Source organism: Euwallacea similis, chromosome 23, assembly GCF_039881205.1.
Source record: "Euwallacea similis isolate ESF13 chromosome 23, ESF131.1, whole genome shotgun sequence".
Taxonomy (NCBI): Eukaryota; Metazoa; Arthropoda; class Insecta; order Coleoptera; family Curculionidae; genus Euwallacea; species Euwallacea similis.
This window is the reverse complement of record NC_089631.1, coordinates 1,216,537-1,240,912: the sequence shown is the minus strand read 5'-3', so window position 1 is coordinate 1,240,912 and position 24,376 is coordinate 1,216,537. Positions and strand designations below refer to the sequence as shown.

The window sequence follows — 24,376 nt, the reverse complement described above, 5'->3', positions numbered from 1 at the left end:
ACCGGCTGAGGAAGACATTTTGTTGTTATAAAACATGATTGTACTATTTGTCCCTCAAACATTAAAACTTGCAATAATCACTAAATATTGAACTTGAATTTCAATACTTTAAAATTTTTAATATTGTTTCCACGCAGTATTTACCTGCACCACACAAATGGGGTTCAAGAACGAAATCGATCATTTATACTATGTATATTTACAAGGTATATTACAAAACTGTACATACAAAGATTTAATAATACTTTTAGAGCTTCCCTGGTTAGACCTTTTCGACTGAACATATATACTTAAAATTGTCTAAGATAAGTATTTAATGCTACACTCTAAGCTGCAAAATGCACTATTAACAAGATTTGTTCTCACTAAACTTATCAGTACATGGAACGACCACAACTCTTAGAAAAATAGCCACGAGAATAATTTTTGCGAGTTACTCATAAAATCACAATAGGAATAAAACTAAAAATACTCCAGTTTTTGGAATCTGAAGGTTTACAGCCATGGATGCCATGCGGGATCCATTCTACATAGATTATCAGGGCTACTAGCTGCCGCCACCAAAGTGGCCACTTTGCTCTCAGTCCCCTCGAACTGCGCCAAACTGGACAATCTGTTGGAAATGGAGGTGATGGCCCTCCCCACCATATTAATTATCTGCTCAGACTCCGACATCTTCTCCTGATTATTAACGTTAACGTCCTCGGATTTCTTTACTTTGAACAGCAGCATTTCGTCCCTCAAAATGGGCTTTAGAATACTAAGAACTTTGAAATTAGGATAGACCAGGCATCTGGCCGTGGCTATCATAGAGGCGGTGAGAGGCCCGCTGACGCCAATAGCGGCCAAATACTCGATTATGTTGGGGGTGAGCCTGAAGGGCACTGGCCTAGTTTGGTCCAGCTCACCGGTGCCGTCATCCACGTCGAATTTGAAGTAAGAAATGTTCATCAGTCCCGAGTCTTGATGTAGATACATCATATCAGGGTTCAATCTGGTCAAATGGAAGACGTATTCTGCGAAACAGGCCAGGGCCAGTTGCAACGTGAAAATTTTCCTGAAGTGCCAGTAATCTGTCGCCGAGGAGAAGGTCTGCAACGCCCAGTCCTTCAATACGGCCCTGGGCACCATTTTATCTTGGATATTTTTGAATATGTCCCGATAAATCTGGTGACTGGCTTTCACTCCCCGACTCTGGACCGCTGCTAAGCGCTCGTAATAGTACTGAATGGGGTCATCATGGTCAATGCCTTGCTTCCCCAATTTGGCGCACCTTTTCTTGAATACGTCTAAATAGGAAATCGAGGCGGGATTGTCCTCAACTAAACGAATTTGCTGCGTGACCGCCACCACTCGTGGTACGGTAAAATGCAAGAATCTCCTGGAGGTCTCCTTTTGCTTGCCCAAGAACGTATTCATCATGCGTAACATTTGTAAAACGCGCTCTTCCCTCCTGGAATCGGCAAGGCCCGAGCCGTTGACTACCAAGTACGGGTAAATCTTGCCATTATGTCCTCTGATGTACAGCCTCCTGGCGGGGGCGTTGTGCTTCTGCACCACGTCCACCCTGGGCATGAACCTAGCAATTCTCACGTAGTAATGGTTGTGCTTGGGCAGCAAAAACTCGCCTGGAAGCTCAATTTCCGCAGTTTTAAGTGTGAAGTTCGCTAAAAATCTGCACTTCTCCTCGATCAAGAAGGATTGCAGCATCATCTTCGACCTATTGTCCAGAATTTTTATCCACTTTTTCAGCTTGAAAATGAGCGTGTGGAGCCGCATGGAGTTCGACTGCGAGAAGTCGAAGTCCTTCTTGAATTCCTCCTTCATTTCCTTGAAGACCGGGTCTTGGTACGTAGCTTCGGCCCTTCGGGCCAAACTTTCCGAAGCGGCAGAATTGAACGCGCTGGACTTGACCGAACTGGAGATATTTTCGACCCCGATCCCGAAAGTCGACATGAGTTTTTTAACAAAGTTCAGCAAGTGCGGGGTTATTTTCGCTTCGTTCACGGATTCCCTGTTCTCAAAAGCAATCGCGTAACATTTAGTAAGGCCCTGGCGGAGCTGGCGCAGCACCTCTTCGTACCAGTTCTCGCGGAACCACTCCATCTGAACGGCGATCCCTTCTAAACTCGTAAGAACAGTCGTGTGTATTCCCCGCAACATATTCATGATCTTTACGCAGTGCACCATGCCAGGTGGAGCTTTAACCGAAGCTACTTCCACCGTGTCTCCCGTAGTTGAAGCCCCACTATCTTGACTACTCTGATCACCTTTTTGCACCTCCTGCGAGGCCTGCTGCTGCTGCACCGTGTTGGTTTTCCTAGCAGTGGCTGTTCTGAAGGTTAAATACAGAAGTCTCACGGGGAAATAAACGGCTTGGGGGAACATCCTTCCGGCCTGGCAAAGCAAGTTTAATATTACATTTCCTTTGTATTGGACGAGGCAGTTGAGCAGCTGCGGGGTCCAAGGTAGCCACAACACCGGAGGCACTCCCACCGCGTATTTGTCCAGTACCTCAATGAGACTGTTCTTTTCGTCGTCGTAACTGAGCAACCACAGGATCTTCGCGATGTATTTGCGGCCTTTGGCCTCGTTCTGGTGGCAACAGGCGTGCAAGAAGCACGTCATTGCGTCTACCCCGTGGCTGATCTGTCGGGGTTCTTTGATGAAGACGCTTTCTAAGTAGTCCCCATAAAGCGCCCACGCTTTAACGGACGTGTCGAACATCTGGATGGCTGCAGAAAAGGACTTGTTTGCATCGTCGGATTTGCCGCTGAGATGATACATCATGCCCTTGAGAGCGTAGAATTCAGCTGTCATGTCTTTGCCGAAATATTGCATCTTCGTATGATTTATAACTTCCAGGCCCTCTTGAAGCTCATTCTTGTTGTTCATTGAAGCCATCTGCAAGTAGCACTTGACCTGCTGCCGGACTTTCTCGTAACAGTCCACCACTGGGACGCTTGGAATACTGTAGATTTTATTCAGGGAATCCAGGCAGACATTTGCCAGTTTCTGCTTGCGGGCGATCTTCCCAAAATGAATGATGGATTGGGCAGATGCATGCATCCATATGCCGATTTTCGTCGTTGCCATAGTGGTGTCGCGATGCTGGTCGTGGTACTTCACAATGAGTTGGTAGTGCAGTTGCCTCCAGGAGAAAATGTCGCTCCAGTGCACTAAATCGTCGGCGATCACTGGCAATCGGTTGCGCCACGTTTTCACAATAGCTTTCAAGTCGTGCAAGGCATTAGGATTCGCAGCCCCCTGTAGCAAGCATTTGTGGATTTGGTAAGCTTCCTGGAGCTCCATTATCTGTTGCGCTGCTTGTAAATACTGTAAGTGTATGTGACTCACTATGTGAGGTAGGCGTCGCCATTCGTTGAGACAAAAGGCGCTGGAGCTCTCTACGTATCGCTCAACATACATCAGTGGATTACTCTCCTCCGGTTGACAAATGCACCTAAAACCCCCATATAAAGTGACCTTCCAAGCCATTTCCTTGGGGCAACAAAACTCCACATTTTCCAGGGCTTCTTTCATGTATTCCCAGTTGGGCTTTCCGGTTCGCCAAGCACTTTCCAGCAGCAATAACGGGTCGTAAACTCCGTTTTTTGCATAATCTGTCAGAATGTCCCACATTTGCAACTCTTTTGCACACCGAATCCAGTGGTTACTCCAAAGTAGAATCTCCCGCTGATACGCTGCCGGTACTGGACCCACACTCGCGTCTGCTTTGTGCTTGGCCATTGCCGCTTCATAAGCAGTTTGGGCTTGTTCGAAGAATCCGTGTTGCTCGTAAGCAATAGCGATTGCTGTCTCCCGATAATGGGCATGCTTCTGCCATAACCCTCCCCACAAATCTTCCTCGCACATTTGATTGTACAAGTCTCCTAATGAATCTAGGAGTTCGTTTTGCTTGGGCTGGTCTCCTTCAAATTCGTAGCAATTAGTGACATTAGGGCTTTTACCAGGGGGCTCAAAGGCTTGGTGCTCCATAGTCAACGCCATTCTATGCCAAAGATTGTGGCTTTTGCCTAGATATTTCATGGTTGGGGCCGCCATTTTTATCTGCGGAGTGCACCTGAACAAACCTTCAACGAATGTATTCATAGCACTGGGTTGGCAGTCTTTTTGAACGATGTGAGTGCCGGATGTAATGAAGGGAATCATTTCTTGGGCCAAGACGCCCCTCTGGTCCTCCTCTAAAATGCGCCAAAATTGCGGAAATAAACTCAACCACAGCTTCTCTGCTAAATTCGCATCTATGTGGCATAACTGAGCCGCTGCTACCAAAAACTGCTCAGTAGTAATATTGCGGGAAACTTCAATAAACTCAAAATGCTTGTTTATCATTTTAGTGATAGTTTCCGCTCGGCTCAAAGGTTTTTCATCAGGTTGCGACTCCACTTTATCCATGTCAATAACCTCGTCTTTAGTCTCAGTACAATCGTAGAATTTAACGTTCTCAGGATGAGTTCTCTGGAACTCCGTCAATTTCTCCTGCTTAATGACTGAAGTGATGCTGGGTAGGATGCTACTTTCGTGTGCCATCTCTATTCCCATGGAAGGAGCTGCAGTCACCAATAGAAGCTCTATTGCCTGCTTTATCCAATAATGTTGCCCAATTGCCTCCCAATTCTGGGAGCAAATTATATACAAAAGTCTATCATAAAGGCGTCTGCGCATACTTTCGTCGAAAACCTTGAAGAATTTTGCTCTTATGTGGGGTTGCGTACACCGTAAACCCGCTAAAAACGCAGGCTCCAATTTAGACGTTAACTCGGTATTTTTTAGATGCTCATCAGTGTAGACATAGTGAATTAACTCCAAAAATTGCGCATTTAATTCCGTCTCATCGGGAAAACGCTTCTCCACATACTGCGTGAGCTTCACTAGCAAAATTGACTTCTCGCGAGCACTGGGAGCTTGATTTGGCGTTTTGCACTTCATCCATTCTTCGAGCATTTTAGTAATGGCCTTCATCACTTTCACGTCTTGGGATTTCTCCATTAACCCAACCAAAATAGCACCGATGAAGGTTTTACGCATTTCCACGCCCATGGCGTCCACTCTGTTTTTCACTAAGTCGAGGCACAAGATCAGGACGTCCACAGTGCGGGCAGAAAACTCTTGAGAAGGAGGCTGCAAGTGTTCTTTGGCCAAACGATGTAGGACACGCATGAACGGGGTGATCATGGTGTCGAGGTAGGTGGGTTTGTTTGCGCATGCCGCTTTTAAGAGCATGATGGTCCCGAATAGCGCTTGAAACGAAAAAAAATCATTGAAATTTGTGGATAAATGAAATGGGCCGATAAAATGGCCAAAAATGCTAATTTCTATTCCAAAAAGACCAAAATTTACAGACTCACAACTTGAACGTGCAAAGGCAAATGGAAAATACAGAGAAAAGGGGTAGGGGGGTCAATTTTACTTCCATTAACGTTCCGTTTGCGTTCCGAGAGACCAGATTAGTTTAGTTTTGGAATAAACATTTGCATTATGCTGCTGATTTGCTCAGCAGTTGCCCAATCAATTGTCTACTTACCAACTGGAGATTTATTTTCTTCGTAGGTGTTTAATCCTTTAAGGATTTCCTCATTTATTTTTGAGTATAAAACGTCCAGCTGTTCCATCTTTTTGTCCCTCTCCAAGGGGAAAAGATAGAATAATTTCACGAGAAGATTGTGTGTCATTTGAATGATCTTTTCGTCTGATGATAAGGCGCAAGCCGTCAAACCATCCTGCAAGTTTTTGTATTGATCCAATATTTGCTCCCTTTTTAAGACAGTCAACAGAAATGTGAGCAACTCTAAGGCAGTGGATACACTCGACATGTTAAAAGTAGCTTGGGTGACGGTGATTAATATTTTGTTGAAAAAACCCAAACTGAGGTCCACGGGGACTTGCCAGAGCTCCGGTTTCAGGGCACTTTTCAGTAAAATAACACAGCGGCGGGAAAGGAGTTCTCCAGGGGTGGCGTTACCCGGAGTAACAGGGGTCTGCTGGCCCAATTCCTAAAAATTTGATAATCTGATCATTTAAATTTAATGGTCATTGTTACAACAACTAAAGAAACAGATAGATCGTTGAAATATTTACTTTAATAGCCCAATGCTTCTGTATCCAACATACCTGACAAGCTAGCCGCAGCAAAAAGTTCAGCACGGTGTCCGTATGTCTCTTGTCGAGATGCTCGGGAACTGAGGTTTCCGCTTTAACTGGCACAGCTATCGCTGCACCTGATGCGGAAGCTATAGCAATCTTTTTCCTCGCTTGATCAGAACTGTCATCTGCCAATGCTCTCCGCATTGGAGTCTCTACAGCTTGGTTCTAAATAATCATTTGAGTTACACTCATATGCAGAATAACTCGACTATATCACCTCCAGAGACAAACTTTCGTCCTTAATTCCGCAGAGCTCCCATTTAATTATGACTTCGACTAACTCGACAGCTAACTTCCGATGGTCTAATCCGGACGTAGGACTGAAGCCCAGTCTTTGAATAGAACTCACCATGTGTTGGACCAAATCGTGGCGCACAGGATAATAAACCTTCAGAGACAAAAAATTAAATTTCAAGCTTGAAAAAGGAAGAAGGAAATACGCACTCTATAGTGTTTCACTACTAATTGTAGAATGTGAAACAGTTGCTGCATAGAATGCCCTTCGTCAGTCAAAATCTTCTTGGTCCAATGTGTGAGCATATCATAACCTATCAAGTGATAAATATTAATAAGAATTCACCGGGAAAGATGAATGAATACATATAAGTATACACCTTTTCAATGGATTTATGGGGAGTAGGTATAACATTAAGATGTAAATCCATCGAAAAGACGTCACTTTGTGCAGTCATTGAAATATTTGGCGGAATGTTCTTGTCTCAAAAAATAGCATAAACCTGACATACCACCAAATAGAATGATCCTGCACAAAAAATCAACCACCACTTACTTAACTTACCCTTTTCCATTCGGAAAGGCATAGAAGGGGTTAAAATTTCAAGAGCCTGCCTCACAACCACTCTAGCATCCACCAAATGGGCCTTCAACAAGGAATGAAAAACTTGCAGGACAATTTTTCGGTGGATGGCGAATTTGCCAATGATATGCGACAGCAACAGATGGCCATGGTATCTTGTTGCGGGATCTACGCAATTTTCCACTGATAAACAGGGCCAAGCAAACGTCATTAATCGTCTCAGCTTGAAACCCTGCGCTTTGTTGTTGGAGTCGTGGTCATGGATGTGCGGACTGGCTTGTTCCACTAACAAACAGGAAAACTGGAGAAGAGCGATACGGACACAGTCCGGTTGAGGATAAGGGCTGACTTGGTCGATTATTTTGTTGATGAATACGGAGACTACTGTGTCGTTGTTATCCTGTAAAATTAAAGTAGAAATCAGCCGTAGTAAGAAGGTATTCCCCCATAGCACACAATTGTTTTTGCTAGTTTAATTAACAAAGAAGCATATTTACATGTGTTGTTGCAACACATTCAACGAGTTAACATTGTAAATCTCCAAATTAAGGCTTTTCTCTATACATGACAAATATGTAATCCTCAAACTCAACTAGGAATGTGATTTTTCGAACATCGGATGCATGAGACCTCAGCTTAAGAGCCAGAGACATGTTTTGCTGTGTATGAATGCAATATTTTTATTTTTAATGTTTTCTATACCTACTAGAAAACATACACCAAATCAAATTTCTTGACAGGATGGTAAAAGGAACAGAAAATGCCTACTGACCATAACATCATAAGCTTTCATTTTTTTGTTGATCTGTTCAATCATTGAGCGTCAAGTGAAATGCAATATGTTACGTCATGATCACTTATTTCCTAGACCGTAATTTATGATGGGTTTAAGCTTATCTACCATCTCTTCAAAAACAGCAACAAGTCTGTTAACTACTCAAAATGGAACTAGTTTGTGTTCCCATTTATGATTTAAGACAAGAAAGCAATCAGGATTAGCTTTAATTATCATGTGATTTCAATTTGTTCATTTAACAGAGAAAACTCTATTTGAAAATATACACCAAAACAATTTTTTTAACAAGATAATGTAAGATCTTGGAAATAACTTTTGACTATAACGTCACAGTTTTTCATTTTTCATCAATCAAATATCAACTTAAATAGAGACTCTTTGGAGGAAGCTGCGCAATTTGTTTATTAAAATAGTTAAATGACTCACTTGATAAGGCATTAGTGGCTCTCCAATTAATTTCTTCCCTTCTCCTCGTTCAAAACTAACCGAGAAGCATGGTATAAGAATTAGCTGCACTATCTGTAAATTAAAACCGCCTATCAGACCGTCATATTATCACAAACGTAAAATATACATTAGAAACATGTGAGTAAATGATACGAAACGCCTTAAAGAAATTTTACCTTCGCCTTTAGCTCTGGAGACCAGTGATTTGACGGGAATATCTCAACAAATCTGAAAAAGGCAGTTCTCTTCCACTCAATGGTATAGTCTTGCGCTACAATATTATCCAGGAAATCCTTAAGAAACTGCAATAAACTGTTATAACTACGTACTCTTTTTGAATGTGAAAAACAACAAAACTTACTTGGAAGTTAGGGATAAATCGCTCAAGAAGAGCACGCAGCAACTGGAACAGTAAATCGATGTCATCGGTGGCATGGCTAAAGTAGTGCAGAAGTATTTTCACCAGCAGTTTCGGCTCTTTCCAATGGGTGTAATCCATTTGGTCTAAATGTTTGTGTCTCTCCTAATAATTTATATGACGATTAAAAAAATTACGTTTGCCTACTAAATATTACTCACAAGGTACGTATCGTCGCACCAAATTTGCTTCAAAACATCGATCAAATCTGGCTTCGTGGACAGCCATTGATCATCGAATTTGATCAGCAAGGAAATGATTCGGATGCTTTGAAACTGCATCTCGTTCTTCTGCCATTCGTTTGTCTCTTGAATACCCAGATCTCTGCTGACACTGTTGGCCTGCGCTAGTATAATCAAACGTCTGACCATGTTGTTTTGAATATGATCTCTGTAACCACAGAAAGAATTTGTTAGGGGTTCAACATTTCTGAAATATCTTAAACCAAAATTTTGTTGCAACTTGAATTCATCACACTCATGAAACGAGCTGTTCGTTGTTATAATTATGACTAATCATGAATATTGCAAATGTCAGTAAAAATATCAAAAATGGTGTCCGTTTCATAGTCTCCCTCACAATGCGAGCAGTTAACGAATTGTCTCAATTGAAAAATTAAAAGAATTGAAAGATTCACATCAGGAGGGGAAAGTATGTCTCCCGATATGCGATTAGAAATCTATATAACCCTTCTCTTACCTGAATACTTTGCCATCGTCCCGCGTTACCAGGTACTGCAAATATCGATTATAACACTTCTCCTTGATAAAATTGTCGTCCATTAAAATAGTTAATGTCTCAGAGGGGTACCTGGCCAGAAATTTCATGAGTGAAGCCCTAAAGGGACTGCTCGCTTCTAAAACTCACCAATTTAAATACCTAAACCCAATATAATTTTTAAAACCAACCTATGTACATGGCTTGCTCTGCCTGAATCATCAGCTGAGTTAATTTTAATACGAATTTACTAGAAGCCGCAGGAGTTTGATGAAAAATGTTGAGAATCGTGACGATTTTCAGTTCGCTGTCTGATTTGGTTATACTAACAGCTCCAGATTCTAATTTAAAAAAAAATTATTTCTTCAGCATTGACATAAAAGCCAAACTTACCAGCAGCCGCTTTGTAAGCTACCGTGATTTTTTCTAACAATTTCTCTAAAATTTGATATAGTTGATCGCACAACTTCTCGTTAAATTCATTCGGGAATAACTGAGTCAAATAGGATAACATCTTAAACCCATTTAAAGTAACCTTTTCATCGCCCAGTGTCATCAATAAAGGTCGCACTGTGGGATTAAAAAGCTCTTTCTGAATGGGATAACCAGCAATGAATTTCTTCATGCACTCAAAGGCGGTTTCTTGCAACTCCCCGTTGGGTTTCTCCAATGCCTTGTATAGCACATCAAATATCTGGTCCCTGACTTTTTCAAGGTAGTAACAAGAAGCTAACACCCTCAGGGCACTCTGGCGTAGAGGAACAAAATTTGATATTGATTTATAGCAAAAATAGCTGCTGAGCCTTGCATCGTCCATCTTGCATAGAGAGAGTAAATCGGTGATAAAAAGATTATGTTCGTGGATTTCCAAGTCGATTGTAATGAGACGAGGCTCCAGAGTGTTACAAAACATACTACCTGAAATTTGTCTTTATATACGCAACAATTTATAGATAATATCTCAGCTTACCATCCATGAGTCCCATTTGAGCGATTGCAGGCTGATGCATAAGAAGATGGTTTTTGGGAGGAACCATGTCGGCTAAAACGCCTTTGAACGGTTCCATGACTGCAGTCACCGTTTTGTTCTGTTCCTTCGCGAGTAACCTCAAACTTGCCATCGCCTGCTCCCTGACCATTTTGTGAGGACTAGTAACTTGTCTGCAATTCCAATAACTTATTATTACTACAACTCAAATCTAGAAAAGATGAAGCATACCGAACGAGTTCATGAGTGACTTTCTGCAAAGCGTCACCTTGCAACGACTTGGTTTCCTTGTCGCTGCCCTCCGGAGGTGGCGTTACCAGCACTAAGAGCATTTTTTGTAGATTCTCGCGAGCCATATCAAGGGCGCCACTAGAGACTTCTCCTGTTAGGTCCATCATCACGAAAAGCAGGGCTTTTAAGAAGGTAAACATGTGTTCGTACACCCATTTCAATGCGCACTGAAATCAGGTCAGTTGAGGACAAGAAAGCTTGGAAATGCAGTTTGATGAATATTCATTTAGCAAAAGCGGTATAAAAAAACAGGTATTTTAAAAACTAAAAGAGATACCGCAACTGCGTTTACTAAGCTTACCTCAGCTTACAGAGTTCATTGAGACGCGTAATTTGACGTATTTAATGCAATACCTCCACAAATACTCGAGATATCGTCGCTCAAAGTTAAAAGTAGTAAGAAGTAAAATTCGGATTTTGCACATTTCAAAGAAGGCTGAGTAAAATTTAGTCAAATTGAAAAAATACAGTTGCATAACTTAACATAAAACAGAAAATAATTGTGGGGCAGCTGAAGAATTATAATCACATGTTGATAATTCGGTTGATTGCCGTTTATTCTGATCCTCTTGAAGGAAGACAAAGCAGTTTCCAAAATGACAAAAGGTAAAACCGGACAGAATTTGCTTTTTAATAACCTAACCGACATGTAAATCTCTTAGTTAGATATAGTTACCTTTTCAAACATAAACTTGATAGCAATGCAACCACCTAATTTGGCGTACCATGCTCGTTCATAGCACAAACCACACATTTTCTCCGACAGATATTCGATCAGAGGCAACCGACACGCCATTTCCTTACTGCCAAGCAAAGTTGTGGCCATATCGACGATTAACATCTATCAATACAAACATAAATTAACGTTGATGGAATTAAAAATACTCTCTTACCAATCCGATGTGTCCAGGCTTGCACAACTCTCTCTCTTCATGCCCCATAATGACGGTTAAAGCATCCACTAAAACTAAAGGATCCAAATCGATCTGTTTATTAGGTTCTGGAGTAGACGCAAAGGCACCACATTGTTGCGCAACGGCAACCATCGTGTAATGCCGCACAAGTAGCACGAAAGTCTGCATTGCTGGTTGACGCAACTCCTTAATTGCTGCTCCTATAATCATACCTAAAAAACATCGTAAAATTACACAGAAACATACTATATCTCAAATATCTACCAGTCAAGGCCATCTGATGGGTGTCTCTCGCCAATTTATGTATAGAAATGTAATTGGAACCCTTAATGTTCCGAATTGTAGGCGCCTCTTGGAAGCTGGGATGCAGGAACAGATTTATCAGAGTCTGTTTACTATCGCTGAGATCTCTGGAAGCCGTAAGGTAGCAATTGATTACCTCCCAGGCTTGCTTGCGATAAAATGGGTCAGTGGCGCTTTGCTTCAACGCGTTAAAGGCAGTTTCCATCACCTAAATCCTCACATTAATAACATAAATCTATAATAGAATCGCTGTTAAAATTTTACCTGAGCCACAGGGAATTCAACCGCTTTTTCATAGTGATCGAATCTGGCCAAAATCGCTGGCGGATCGAAGTCTGAACAAACATATTCAAGTTTCTGAGGCTCAATCATCATTTTCCTATTACCGCCGCCGAATTTACCCAGCACTTTAAAGGCAACTTGAGCAAGCTGGAATCCTCCAATGAAGCAAAGAACGTCGACGATAGACATACACAAAAATTACCTGATCGTTACTTCTTAAGGACTTCCATAGGGCTTGCATAAGTTCAGCTCTGACAGGCTGGATGTGCTCGTAGAGGAAATCATGCTGTAGATTGTCTACGCATAGCTCTAAAGTCCTCAGGCCCTGGCTGATTAAGGTGTGTGAGCCATTTAGAGCGGACACCTGCAAGAAAGTATTGATAAACTCTCGAAATAGCAATAACCAATTCTTCGATATAAAAGCAAGTCACTTACCAAAGGATCCATTAACATGGGCAAATACGGTAGCAGCGAACTCAAACGCACTGGAACGGTAAGGCACAGCTCCACAAACAAGTCTTTCATGTCCTGCTTGTGCAACCCACTCTGAAGCCGATTCAGTCCTTCGAGCAGCTGAGGCAAGAGCGGCAAAAACTCTTGATACAACAAGTCATGACTGCCTCCTCCTATGGACCGGAACAACGCTCGCAAAAGCAGAAAATAATTGTGAGGTTTAGCAGCCAACATTGCATACTCCATAGATCTAAATTATCCACAAATATTATTTAAGCACAATCAGCTGAAAAATAATAATCACTTGTTGACAATCTGGTGAAGATGGGGTCTCAACATATTCTCATTTTCTTGAGGGAAAAGAGAAACGCTCCCAAAAACCAATTTAAAGAGTTTCAAGTAAAGATTGCTTCGTTCTATGTTGGTGCCCATTTCTTCCATGCGTTCGAGCAAGTACTCCACTAATATAGTCGCGAAGATGGGACTGGTTGAAGGGTTTGCAAGTAGCGTATTAGGGATTGTCTGTAAGGCTGGATTCTGAAATTTCATTTGTTAACGTAGTAACCAAAAAATAAGAATCTAATAATTACTTTATGCACTCGTTCAACTAAGTACTCAATGCAACTTGAAAATACTTCTTGAAAAGTTAGGGGATTCATCATGGAGAATATGCTGGTGAAATGCTCTAAAACTTCTTTCTCCTCTTTGGCTTTTACGTTCTGCACCACCTGCACATTAATTATTGGGTTAGATGAGGAAATGTTAATACATCAATATGGTACCTTCGATGCAGGCCCGATATTCAGCATGTAAACGTCTAGTGCTTTTAGGGCCCATTTGACCAGTCTAACATAAATAAGAGTTTCGTGCGGTTGAAGAATTCGAGCTTGGGCTAAGGTTTGACCTGAAGCTGTTTTACGGCTTACACATACCCAGGTTATGGTTTTCACCCCGCAGATCTTAAAAATTAAAATGGTTACGTACAAGTAATATAGGGAGCTGTTAGGTGTGTAAACTTCAAGAATTTTTCAGTTATTAGTCGGATGCAGGGAATATATTTATTGGTTTGACCCAAATTGACTTGTGCAAATATTAGCAATATTTGTTGGCGTATGCGTTCGTGATGTAATGCAGATGCTATTTCTTGCCTGAGCAGCCTAAGCTAGACCACACCATGATAAATTGCTTTATGTGGTAGTGCACCAAACTTACTAAAGTTTTAACAATACTCCTACATTCGGCAACCCCATAAGGAATCACAGTATTATGCTGAATTCCCAATCGAGATTTCGTCTCTTTCTCGCCTGGCTGGGACGGTATTAACCCCTCCAATCCATCTGCCAGCTCAGTTTTATCCTAAAAACTCTCAATTACATCAAGAATGCTCAAATAAATCAGTAGTTTTCACCTCAACAGTTGCACTTTGACTTGGCAAATCTTGCTTTTTGGGTTCAGTCTTATTTAATAGTCTTGCTAAGTGGATTTTTGAGACTGTTTTGAATTTTAACACGAAAACTTCCAGCATTCGCATCAGTAAATCCCTACTTTCATTGCTGAAACAAGCAAAATATTCAATAATCATCCACTAAATTATAGGTTTAAATAACCATGGCCAATAATACAAACTACCTATTTTCAGCCTCAGCCCTATGCCTGATGCACTCAACTAAATTAAGCAGAAGCTTGCAGGACATGGTGTGTATGGTTGATAGAAGACTGTCATCCTGGAGATTTCTTCCGAAAAGGTGAACAGATCTTACTAACTCTGACATGGGTAGCTGCTGTCTCACATGATGCACCAAATCTGCTAATGTTGAGTAAGCTAAAGCACGTAGCGCTTCTTGGCTGGTCCAACCTCTACCCATGAGCATGCCCTCATCAAACAGAGTTTCAATGTGAGGAATAAACTCTGAAAATCGCCCTTATCAGCAGAGAAATTTTTGCAGGTACACAAAATACCTACTATTCCTAAGCTCTGTTGCTAATATGTGCCTCGTGGCTATGAGCAGCTCCTTCCTTAAGTGGGAAACTTCCATTGGGCATAGGGACAATAAGCCCAACATCCCTTGCACTAACATATCAGAATGGGTCTTCACCTAATGCAACTAAATTAATTCAAATTCAGCTTTGATGCGTAAAATATTACCACTTCAAGATAGCTCTTGATGATATAAGCCATGAAGCTGAGAGTTTTAATCTGAGCTCCCATGAAATCAACAAAAATTTCTTTGTTGAAAGTGTCCATCTGCATCTGCTCCATAGCTGGCTGCAGAGTTATGGTTTTCACAATCAAGGGGATAAAATCACTAACATCCTGATGCACATCCTGCTTATACAACTGATACATCAGGACAACAATTATGGGCAATTCCTGAAGCACTTTCAGGGATAACACAGCCTTTGGTATTAAATAATATGAGATCAAAGTCCCGTCCATGCTTCTCTTTTCTGTCTGAATTCCTGTTATTGTAAAAGTTTCCTGCAAAAGCTCCTCAATGTTCACTTCGGGCAGATCTTTGACTTTGATGGGGCTCCTGGGCTCGAATATCTTTGGCATGTGATCAGGCAGGTTCGAGTAAATGGATTTTACAAATTGCAGGAACCGGTGGATGCCTCCGTTGATCGGGGGTTTGTAGATTTTGTGTAGCTCTATGATGATTTTCAAGCAAACCAACACATTTTCTTCATTATCTGTTTCAAGGAGCTTCATCATCAGGTTCAAAATTGGTCGAATGTATATGCGCAGGTAGTCATTTGTGGGCAGGCGGTAGAGGATCTCTAAGATTAATTTGCGGACCTGAAAGGCGATTTTGCTGGGTCTATGAAAATTTGCAATATTGGGAGGTTACCTGCTGGATGTTAAATTCCGCTATAAAGTATGGCTTTCCTTCTTCGAGGATGTTCAGGAAAACCTTTATCGAGAGTTTCAGGAATGTTCCATAGTGATTGGAACTTAATATCATCTGTGGAGTAACAATCTGGAATTTTAGCCTTAAGGGTTTAATGCATATTACCTCAAAATTGTTGCTGATTTCTTGGATAGCTTTCAGCTTAATGTCATCCTTGCATTCAGGATTGCCCAAAGTCTTAATATAAGACATAAACTGGTTCATCTGAGTGGTGTGGGGATCCACTGCCACCTCCATGCTCGTCGTGGGTTGGGCCTGCATTTTTATAAATGTACTTACCCCTCAAGTGAGGTCACATGATGACAGCTGCAATCAAAAGAATGTTTCAAGGAAAAACCCATTGGATCACATGACGAAGGTAGGGACAAAGGTGGGGATCGATCTTTGCCAGAATTTGGCGCGCTGTAGCTGGCAGAGCTACTCAGTGTAACTGAAGTGATGGTGAAATTTGGAGTAAAAAATGGACGACAGAACCATAGATCTGATTTTCGGAGGTTCCTTGGAGAACCTGCCGCCGGTCAGCTCCAAGATTGTGAGGATTTTTACTAGTTCCACGTTCACTGGTGATTATTTAGAGGAAATTTGAGGTTTTTGCGTTAGAAGATCAGTATTCTTTCAGACACTACAATGGAAAGGAACACTTTGATGGCGAAATGTTACCCCAAAATCAAGGACTACTGTAGGGAAAAACACGGCTTAGAGTTTCAAGTAAGCAATTCAGAAAACCCCCCTTAAAACTTCCACTTTTTACGTCTTTCCTCCACTTCATTTCCACATATTTTCATTTCTCTGCGCCTTAACACTTAACAGTGTTAATTAGCCGTCGAAGCTGAATCCCGACCGCCCCTTTAAATGGGAATTGACCACGAAGATCGTGGTGACATTATAATCGTGATCGATTTCACTTCATATCAGTTAAACAATTCGCGGAATTTGTAGGTCAAATTTCGTGCCACTTGATCCCCTGGCACTAATCGTTCCAAGGGCAACTCGCGACGTTTTAGTTATGGGGCCGAAGCAGGAATTCGGTTATGAGTTGGCGAATATGGGGTGAAGCATGCTAAAAGGTTTGAACTTAATAGCACTATTGAAAAGTAGTGCTCATAAGCAAGGGCCGTTTTAGCAAGTCTGTCGTCGCAACCGAAATTTTTAATAATCGCCCCCTTATCCCGAGGAAAAACCCAGGTCTGCGGCCCTGAGCTGTAGTCCAACCTCGATCGCCCAACCCTAAAACCAGTACTGCTCATAAGTAACGCGCATTCCAAACTTAGGGGAGGGCTCAAAATTCCATTCCAAGTTTTGCCTCACTCTGTAGCTCGGAATCAAAACTGGAACAGACGCTTTAATTTGAATAATTATTTTAGGTGGTGGACATGCGGTGGGGGGTGCGAGACGAGGCTACAGATGACCACATGACTACCGAGCTCTGCATGAAGGAAATTCAGAATTGTCAAAGGTTGTCAATGGGCCCTAATTTCGTGGTAATACACTACGTAATAAGTAGATTATTACCGATTTGCAAAACGTCCGGCGAGGCTTGTAGTTTGCAACAAGCTGTAGCCGAGTATCCATCGATATACTCTATTGATTGATTCATTAAATTAATTGTAACAGCGGTGATTATAGAATAATAAACTAATGTTGTGTGGTAAAGCAAATTACCGCATTGGATATTGGCACATGGTGTGCAGTAATATGCTACTTTCCACACAAATCCCTCCTCAGGTGTTCCTGGGTCAGAAATACGGCTACCGACCCATTCCGACCTACATCCTCTCCTCAGAGCTGCAACTGATTAGGGATGAATTGCACGCAACTGGACATGACGTAATATTGATCGACACTTGGTACCGCAAAGACAGCAACGCAGTACCACCAATTTCGGTGTTGCAGCCCATATCATCCATTCTTATAAACTTCAACAACAAGGTACTACTCAGTCCATCGTAACTTAACTTATTGACCCGAGGGCTTCACAGAGGATCCCAAAATTGCAAGCTGAAGACCAGGCCAAGTGGTGGGACACTTTGAGCAAGTTTCAGAAGTTGTTTCGCAAGGCTTCGGCCTCTTTGTACCAGCAAGGAAAAATGGACAACGATGCCATGCACAATTACTTCATGTCTGGTAAGGGTCGTGACTCTGAATGCGACATGCCGCGATAACGTAATCAACCCTGTTAGTGACTGAAAGGGAAGTAATCAACGGCATACTCAGCGTGAAAAACACCAAGAACCACTGTCTGGCATACATCAGGATGATCAATAACATCAACCTGCAAAACCTCAAGAAAGCCTCCCTTTTTGTGGATATTATCAACAGGAGCTTGGACACCGAGTCGTGCAAGTTACTGGCTGACCTCAGAGACGTGCGTCTGCCCAACAAGATCGAAACTAGCAATTTCCAGAAGTACGTTTCGTCTATTGTTAACGGCTGCAATCACACCAACCCCTTTTCAGGTACACAGTGGAATGGATAGGGAGGGAAGGTCTGGATACCGAGACCCATGAAGAGTACCTCAAACACTTCATCACTCACTTCTATAAGAACATTGTGAAGTTGGTGGATAGGGCCATGAGGAAGGAAGATTCCAGCGCGCAAGGGCAAATTGTCACTGAAATATTGCAGCACTTGCACGCGTGCAACAATTCTGTCAAAGTCTTTTACGGCAGAGAAGAGAGCTTGGAGCACATACACCAATACATGACAGGAGATTCTGACAAGTTGCTAGTGTTATATGGGGAGGGGGGTTGTGGGAAGACCTCGCTGCTTGCCAAATCTGCAGGCATGTCCGCGACTACTTGGTTCAAAGGAGCTAAGCCAATTAGCATCATCAGGTTCTTGGGCACCACCCCAGACTCCAGCGCTCTCACTCCCACTTTAATTTCCATTTGCCAGCAGGTGGGCTCAGTTGTCATGGATCCTACCTGACTACACAAAAATAATGATTTCAGATCTCATACAACTTCATGTTGCCGTTTGACACCATTCCTGACGACCTAGTTCCGCTAACCGCACACTTCAAGCAGCTTCTCACTCTAGCCTCCAAAGAGCAGCCTCTATTGTTGTTTTTGGACTCTGTTGATCAGCTCACAGGAACCGCTGATGCCAATAAGGTACCATAATACCAAAATTTAAAACAAAAATCAATGAATTAAGTAGGTATCGTGGCTTCCAACGCGCCTCCCCAAGCACTGCAAAATCATAGTGTCTTGCGCCTCAGAAGAGGCCAATCCTGAGGTTTCCCGAGAGTATCATATTTTAAAGAGGATGGTGGACGTTGAGGAAAACTTTGTGGAAGTTAGGGCTTTGGGCGAGGAGCTGGCCATGAAAGTCATCAAGTAATATCCATTGTAATGCCCTAAATCGACCCAAAAATGTTCTCTTTTGAAGAATGTGGATGAAAACAGCTTGTCGAGACTTGACCAACTACCAATGGAGGCTTGTATCCAATGCCATTGACAAGTGTAGCCTCCCAATTTTTGTCAAGCTGGTTTTTGCAGAGATCTGCAGATGGAGGAGCTACACTAAGAGCCAAGACACTCATCTGGCCTCCACGGTCATGGACTCTATTATGATGCTCTTTGAGCGCATTGAAAAACAGGTTTGACTCATAGAAAGCCATTTCTTTGGATTAACATATTTTCCAGCATGGCAGGATCCTAGTTTTCCACGCCTTAGCCTACATAACCGCGGCCAAAAGTGGACTGTCTGAGTCTGAGCTTGAGGATTTAATATCCCTTGATGACAAAGTTCTTGATGATGTCTACCAATACCATCTTCCCCCTGTCCGGAGAATTCCTCCATTGCTCTGGACCAGAATAAGAAATGATTTACCAAATTACCTCTCCGAAAGGGAAGCTGATGGAGTGAGCGTCATGAACTGGTACCACAGGTACTCTCCTTAAACAAACGTTTTCTGATTAAGCCTGAAAACACTCAACTTTCAGACAATTTAGGGACGCAGCGAAGGAACGCTACTTCAAGAACATGAATATGGCCACATATTTCCATTCAATGATAGCAGATTACTTTTTGGGAATTTGGGGAGGGGGCAAGCCCAAACCTTTCAAATATACTGAAATCCAAAGACACAGGTTTAACTTAACTGACAAAGAAGGGGTGGCAGATAGGAAAGTCCCAGTTCAGCCTTTGGTGTTCTATTCCAAGGATGGGAACGTTTCGAGATATAACTTGCGAAAGGTATAAGGGAAAAGGGGATGATTGAGAGTTGAGATTTAGTGGGTTTTTCATGCAGTTTGGTGAACTTCCATTCCACCTGGTGAGATCCCGAAGGTTTACAGATTTATACGAGAACGTTCTGTTCAATTATGAGTGGTTGCACGCAAAACTTTGCAGTTGCCCTTTGCAGAGTGTTCTATCAGATTATGAAGATGCCTGCATACACATTGAGGACAAGGACTCGAAAAGGTAATAGTAGATTTTTCATTAAAAAAATGCTAAGAGCATTGTTGCAGGGAGCTCTTGCTGGTGGCTGACGCCCTACGTTTAGGGGGCGCAGTGCTGGGTCCCTATCCCAATATGCTCGCCCCTCAACTTATAGGACGTCTCTTACCCGAAGTGGGGCCTAACCCGGACATAAAAATGCTACTAAATGATTGCGACTTCAAGGGTCCAATGCATTGCGCCCTTTTGCCTTTGTACCACTGCCTGCATACACCTGGTGGTCCTTTGAAAGTTCGTCGGTATTCCCATAAGTAATTTTTAAGCATTACAGAAAGCATTTTTAGTATTCCCTTGAGGGCCACCAATTTGCAGTGTTCTCCATATGCCTGACATCGGACTATAGATACATCGTGTCAGTGTCTAATAGATTCATAACTTGGGATCTTTCTACCAGCGATTTAACCAGGGATGTTAATCCCAATATTGAGGGGATCATGCAGCATTTAGTACTTAGTCCTGACAATAAGTGGGCTGCTGCATACACCAACAATAACCAGGTATTTCTAATCCACATTTCTAGCTTGTTTGGAGGTACTCCATTATTACTGAGTGAACTACTCCTTTAGACTATCCTTCTTAATATGCTCTCCAGCGAGTTTGTCAATGTAGACAACCCATTAGATGAGGGAAATAGCATTTTGGGCATATACTTGTTGAATCACAACCTATTCATCTATGGGGCAGATTCCTGGGTTAAATACGACATGAGGGGTAACAAGGAGGAGGACTTCATTGGGCCTTTGGAGAAGGAGAATTGGCCCATATTAAGCATGTTTTCGATACATTCTGCAAATCATGTGAAAATTGCAATGTAAATTTGTAGTGATGGAGTGGGACAATAAATCTGAGTATCGTATAGTCTTTTGGAAAAGTACCTTAGAAGATGATAGGATGAAGATCTATTTTAAATCGAAGGATGGAGAGTATAAAATTCTTGAGTTTCACAGGTATGATAAGCAGATTGTGTTGAAATTAAAAACCGTTTTTGAATTTTAGTGCAATGGCCCTAACAAAAGACAAGTCAGTACTGTATGCCTGCACCACTCCAAACCTTTATAGAGTTTCGAAATACACCCATAATCCCTCAAAGTTGGTTTGGGAAAAACAGGGTGATTTACCAAAAAGTGACAAGGAAGACATTGAGGTGGTTTTACAACTGCGACTAGATCAGCATGACAAAGTCCTATTTGGTAAAAAGCCTCCCTTAAATGTCATCCCAGAAAAGCACACTATCAGTTTAAATAGCAACTACTAGCAATGGGTTCATCATCTGGGATTTCAACAAAGACAACTGCATACATGACGGTCAGGCAGTGGTCTTGACCTTACCATATGGCACCCGCAACATAACTACAAAAATGTTACATTCAAACTCTATTATGCTCAGTGGACATAAAAACTATGCAATTGCAGGAGTCAGGTGAAGTGTTCCTGTTTGATCTTAAAATATTAAATAGGTAACTTGAGAATATACACCAGGAAGAACTTGTATGTGTGGAGTACTGAAACTCAGAAACTAGTGAAAATTTTAGACGCCCACTTTGCCCGCATAATCCAACTGGAGCCTCTCACGGTGGGAAACTGGAACAGCATTGTGACCTCCTCAATAGATCGAACAGTGAAAGTATGGAACATTAACAACATATTTGAGCAAGTGCATGTGATTGATCGACATGAGTTGCAAGTGGACTCTATCAGGTAATTTTTCTTTTACACTTTGAGCTCCATAACTAAGAATCTCTACTTCTCAAGCCTGTCCGACAACCTCAGTTTAGCAGTTACAGCAACTCGCAACTGTGTAGGAGTATGGGATTTAAGGGTAGGAAAACTGACAGCAAAATTGGCAGACAGCCCCCTTGGAGCCATTGTCACCCATGCACTCATAACTCCAGATGGAAAATACATAATTTCGGCAGAAACAGGAAATATCCTCTTCTGGCTACGTTTAACTCAACAAGTGGTTTTCAAAGATGAACAACCGGGCATCAGGCAGCTGACATTAATAGATGGTGGCACCAAAGTACTGGCAATATCCAAACCCAGCAACCCACCAGGGACTGATTTTCTAAGAACTACTGCCATAGTATGTGTGAGGGAAGTGCCTAGTAAGTATAAACCCTTTATGGAAATAGGTACTAACACCCTGACCTAACATTAGGTGGGGAAATGATTTACACTTTTGAATACCCAGTAAGAAGCATCACAGGAGTACCTTTCAGAGAGGCAGTTATGACTTCAGACAACCAGCACTTGATTATTCCTGCTGCAGATAAAACCAACAGAGATTGCATTTTAGCACACAATGCCCTTAATGGCAATTTAGTGCAGAGAATCGCCTTAAAAATGTGTGGGATTAAAGATGTGGTAGGGTTAGTGGCCATGCCTCATAAAGGGCACCTTGTGGCTGTAATGACTACTGATAAAGGAGCCATAATTGACATAAGGAATAAAAAACACTTAAGGTCCATTCCAAAGTGGGGAGGCAATGTCACAAAGGATGGAAAATATGGATTATACGCTCCTCAGAGGTAATAGACTCATATAAGCACTGTATGTAGAAAATATTGGAGTATTCCAGGGGTGGCTTAGAGCTCATAGAATTAAAAAAGGGTACAACTGTAAAAACCTACATACCAAAGGTGGCAGAAGGAGTCTTTACAATTATTTGCCTATTCAACAAAACTGATGAATATGTTTTATATTATCACAGTGGTAGGAAAACTTTAAGGGTGTTTAGGTACATTGGTAGCAAAATTTAACCTCCAGTAAAGTGGAGTCTTTTAGGACTGATGATGCGCACATGATTGCAAACTACAGGGTGCAGGCAGAACTAACTGCCATTGAAAGTACCTCAGATGGAAATGCACTAGTTCTAGGGACTGTAGATGGATGTGTGTCAGTTTTGGCTATTTTGGACCCTGCAAAAACTGGTATTAATGAGTATCTGACAGGAATGCCTTCAAGAGATGAAGGGGTGAGCTTGGATGCGTATTATTATGACCTTTAAAAGACTTAAAAGATCAGATTAAAAATCAATCAGGAAGGATTTTTTACTTGAGGTGAGGGGCAGATTGCTAATAAGTTTTTATACCACAAAATATGGAAATACCTTGAATTGCCTTAGAAATACCCTGAAATATGTATGTTAGAGAGTTTGAAAAATGGTCAAACGTGCACCAAACTACCTTAGCAAACTGCCCCCTGAAACAAAGGGTTGTTCATATGGTAGAAGACCATGGTCTACACCCCAGGGGAGCGTGTCAAGGTACTATTGGTAGTTTAGGGCAATTGATTAATACATTTAAAAAAAGTAGAGAAATGCTTCACTGCATGACTTCAAAAACGAGACATACAACAGCGTCCCCACCTTTCAAAAACCTGGCAAATTGGAAGGGAATTTTACTTACCGAATCATCAATAAAACTGTGCTGCTTTAAATGCAACTGTTTAACTCAAAAAGACGAAAAAATCACGTATATTTTTCAAAACCCATTAATTTTCCAATTTTCTCCTCCTCCACTCTTTACACAATCACAAAATGACATAACCTCAACAAAATTCTGTCAAAATTAACAGTCACAGTCACACCGTTGCACTCGGTGTGACATTCCTAGTAATTATAACTCGTTACTGTTGCACCTTCAAAATAACTGGTAGGGATGTGCTATCAACTTTGAATATTTTCCAATTCAATTTGTTAATCTTTCAGTGGAAGAAGAAAGTGGAAAAAATGCGAGCTCATACCAGGTTTAAGGCTGTTCAACATATCGCCAAGCTTTCGACTACCTTTTCTAACGAAACCAGTTCAACCACTCAAGAATCTGTTGGAGAAAATGGGAATTTTGTCGATGACATCAAAGAAGACATTGGGGATAATGAAGCAGAGCATAAAGATACTGAGTAGATTAATATAACGTTAGAAGCATTTCCGGTTTTTATTGCTAAGTCAAAAGGGCTTAATATTTTTATAAAAAAAGAATGCAAACGTTGCTAATTTGGCTTTTGAATAAAATAGTTAATAATTTTTAAATATGTAAATGACTTCACGGCATCTATTTATTCTAAAAAAATGATTCATTCTATTTGACATGTCAATGCCACCTCTGCCCTTGATGAAACTGTGCGTCATAAAATCTCAACTAAGATATCAAAGTACGCTTGCGCGTTCCCAAAAAAGCCTAGTTCAATCACATCTCAACCGTTCTTGTAGACGGAAGTCGTTTGCCTCAATCTAACCAATTCAAAGAAACCATCTAGGTAAATTTGCAAAGGAAAACGTTTCCCCCAAATAAATCAACGTTTTTTAATGAGAATATAGCTCCCGTTTATTTCCAAAATCTCTATTTTTTTGACATGTTAAAATGCCTTTTATTCGCTCAGTTCGCGGATTGAATTTCGAACTAATTCCA

General features: G+C 41.6%; 3 protein-coding genes across 3 annotated transcripts in view; 1 reads left to right on the top strand and 2 right to left on the bottom strand.

The window, feature by feature from the left end:
* Positions 1–10,984, bottom strand: part of LOC136416483 (uncharacterized) — a 47,301-nt gene extending 36,317 nt beyond the window's left edge. The window contains exon 1 of the mRNA XM_066401677.1: positions 10,981–10,984. The gene's annotated coding sequence lies outside the window, so the exon portion shown is untranslated. The remainder of the gene's footprint in view (positions 1–10,980) is intronic.
* On the bottom strand, positions 179–23,494 carry Nipped-A (Transcription-associated protein Nipped-A). Its single transcript, XM_066401683.1, has 32 exons — positions 23,375–23,494; positions 15,609–15,809; positions 15,444–15,557; positions 14,741–15,391; positions 14,558–14,690; positions 14,224–14,503; positions 14,003–14,147; positions 13,807–13,950; positions 13,377–13,553; positions 13,185–13,322; positions 12,899–13,131; positions 12,577–12,844; positions 12,344–12,505; positions 12,124–12,288; positions 11,821–12,067; positions 11,536–11,768; positions 11,319–11,483; positions 10,583–10,809; positions 10,334–10,524; positions 9,757–10,281; positions 9,555–9,704; positions 9,346–9,502; positions 8,808–9,036; positions 8,590–8,751; positions 8,405–8,530; positions 8,208–8,300; positions 6,968–7,385; positions 6,613–6,716; positions 6,386–6,556; positions 6,136–6,333; positions 5,549–6,017; positions 179–5,264 (listed from the first exon to the last, which is right to left on the bottom strand). The coding sequence occupies exons 2-32, from the start codon at positions 15,762–15,764 to the stop codon at positions 496–498; spliced, it is 11,400 nt and encodes a 3,799-aa protein (XP_066257780.1). The 5' UTR covers positions 15,765–15,809; positions 23,375–23,494; the 3' UTR covers positions 179–495.
* Positions 15,815–23,977, top strand: LOC136416488 (NACHT and WD repeat domain-containing protein 2). Its single transcript, XM_066401684.1, has 25 exons — positions 15,815–16,066; positions 16,123–16,211; positions 16,868–16,984; positions 17,229–17,432; positions 17,483–17,627; positions 17,684–17,909; positions 17,960–18,401; positions 18,455–18,616; positions 18,663–18,841; positions 18,894–19,104; positions 19,151–19,395; positions 19,451–19,703; positions 19,759–19,931; positions 19,979–20,198; positions 20,252–20,464; positions 20,534–20,735; positions 20,791–20,914; positions 20,964–21,157; positions 21,213–21,387; positions 21,447–21,665; positions 21,720–22,072; positions 22,126–22,495; positions 22,546–22,704; positions 22,752–22,941; positions 23,677–23,977. Exons 1-25 carry the CDS (start codon positions 15,964–15,966, stop codon positions 23,869–23,871), a joined length of 5,163 nt encoding a protein of 1,720 aa, XP_066257781.1. The 5' UTR covers positions 15,815–15,963; the 3' UTR covers positions 23,872–23,977.
* The last annotated feature ends 399 nt before the right edge of the window (positions 23,978–24,376 follow it).

Excerpts from the sequence above, each read along its gene's own strand:
- LOC136416488 (XM_066401684.1), top strand. The coding sequence starts at position 15,964 with ATGGACGACAGAACCATAGATCTGATTTTCGGAGGTTCCTTGGAGAAC. Across the intron at positions 22,496-22,545 it reads GGATTATACGCTCCTCAGAG|GGGTGGCTTAGAGCTCATAG; the intron begins GTAATAGACTCA and ends GGAGTATTCCAG. Across the intron at positions 22,942-23,676 it reads TGCCTTCAAGAGATGAAGGG|TGGAAGAAGAAAGTGGAAAA; the intron begins GTGAGCTTGGAT and ends TTAATCTTTCAG.
- Nipped-A (XM_066401683.1), bottom strand. The coding sequence starts at position 15,764 with ATGCAGGCCCAACCCACGACGAGCATGGAGGTGGCAGTGGATCCCCAC. Across the intron at positions 11,769-11,820 it reads CCATCAGATGGCCTTGACTG|GTATGATTATAGGAGCAGCA; the intron begins GTAGATATTTGA and ends GATGTTTTTTAG. Across the intron at positions 10,282-10,333 it reads TCAAATGGGACTCATGGATG|GTAGTATGTTTTGTAACACT; the intron begins GTAAGCTGAGAT and ends GACAAATTTCAG.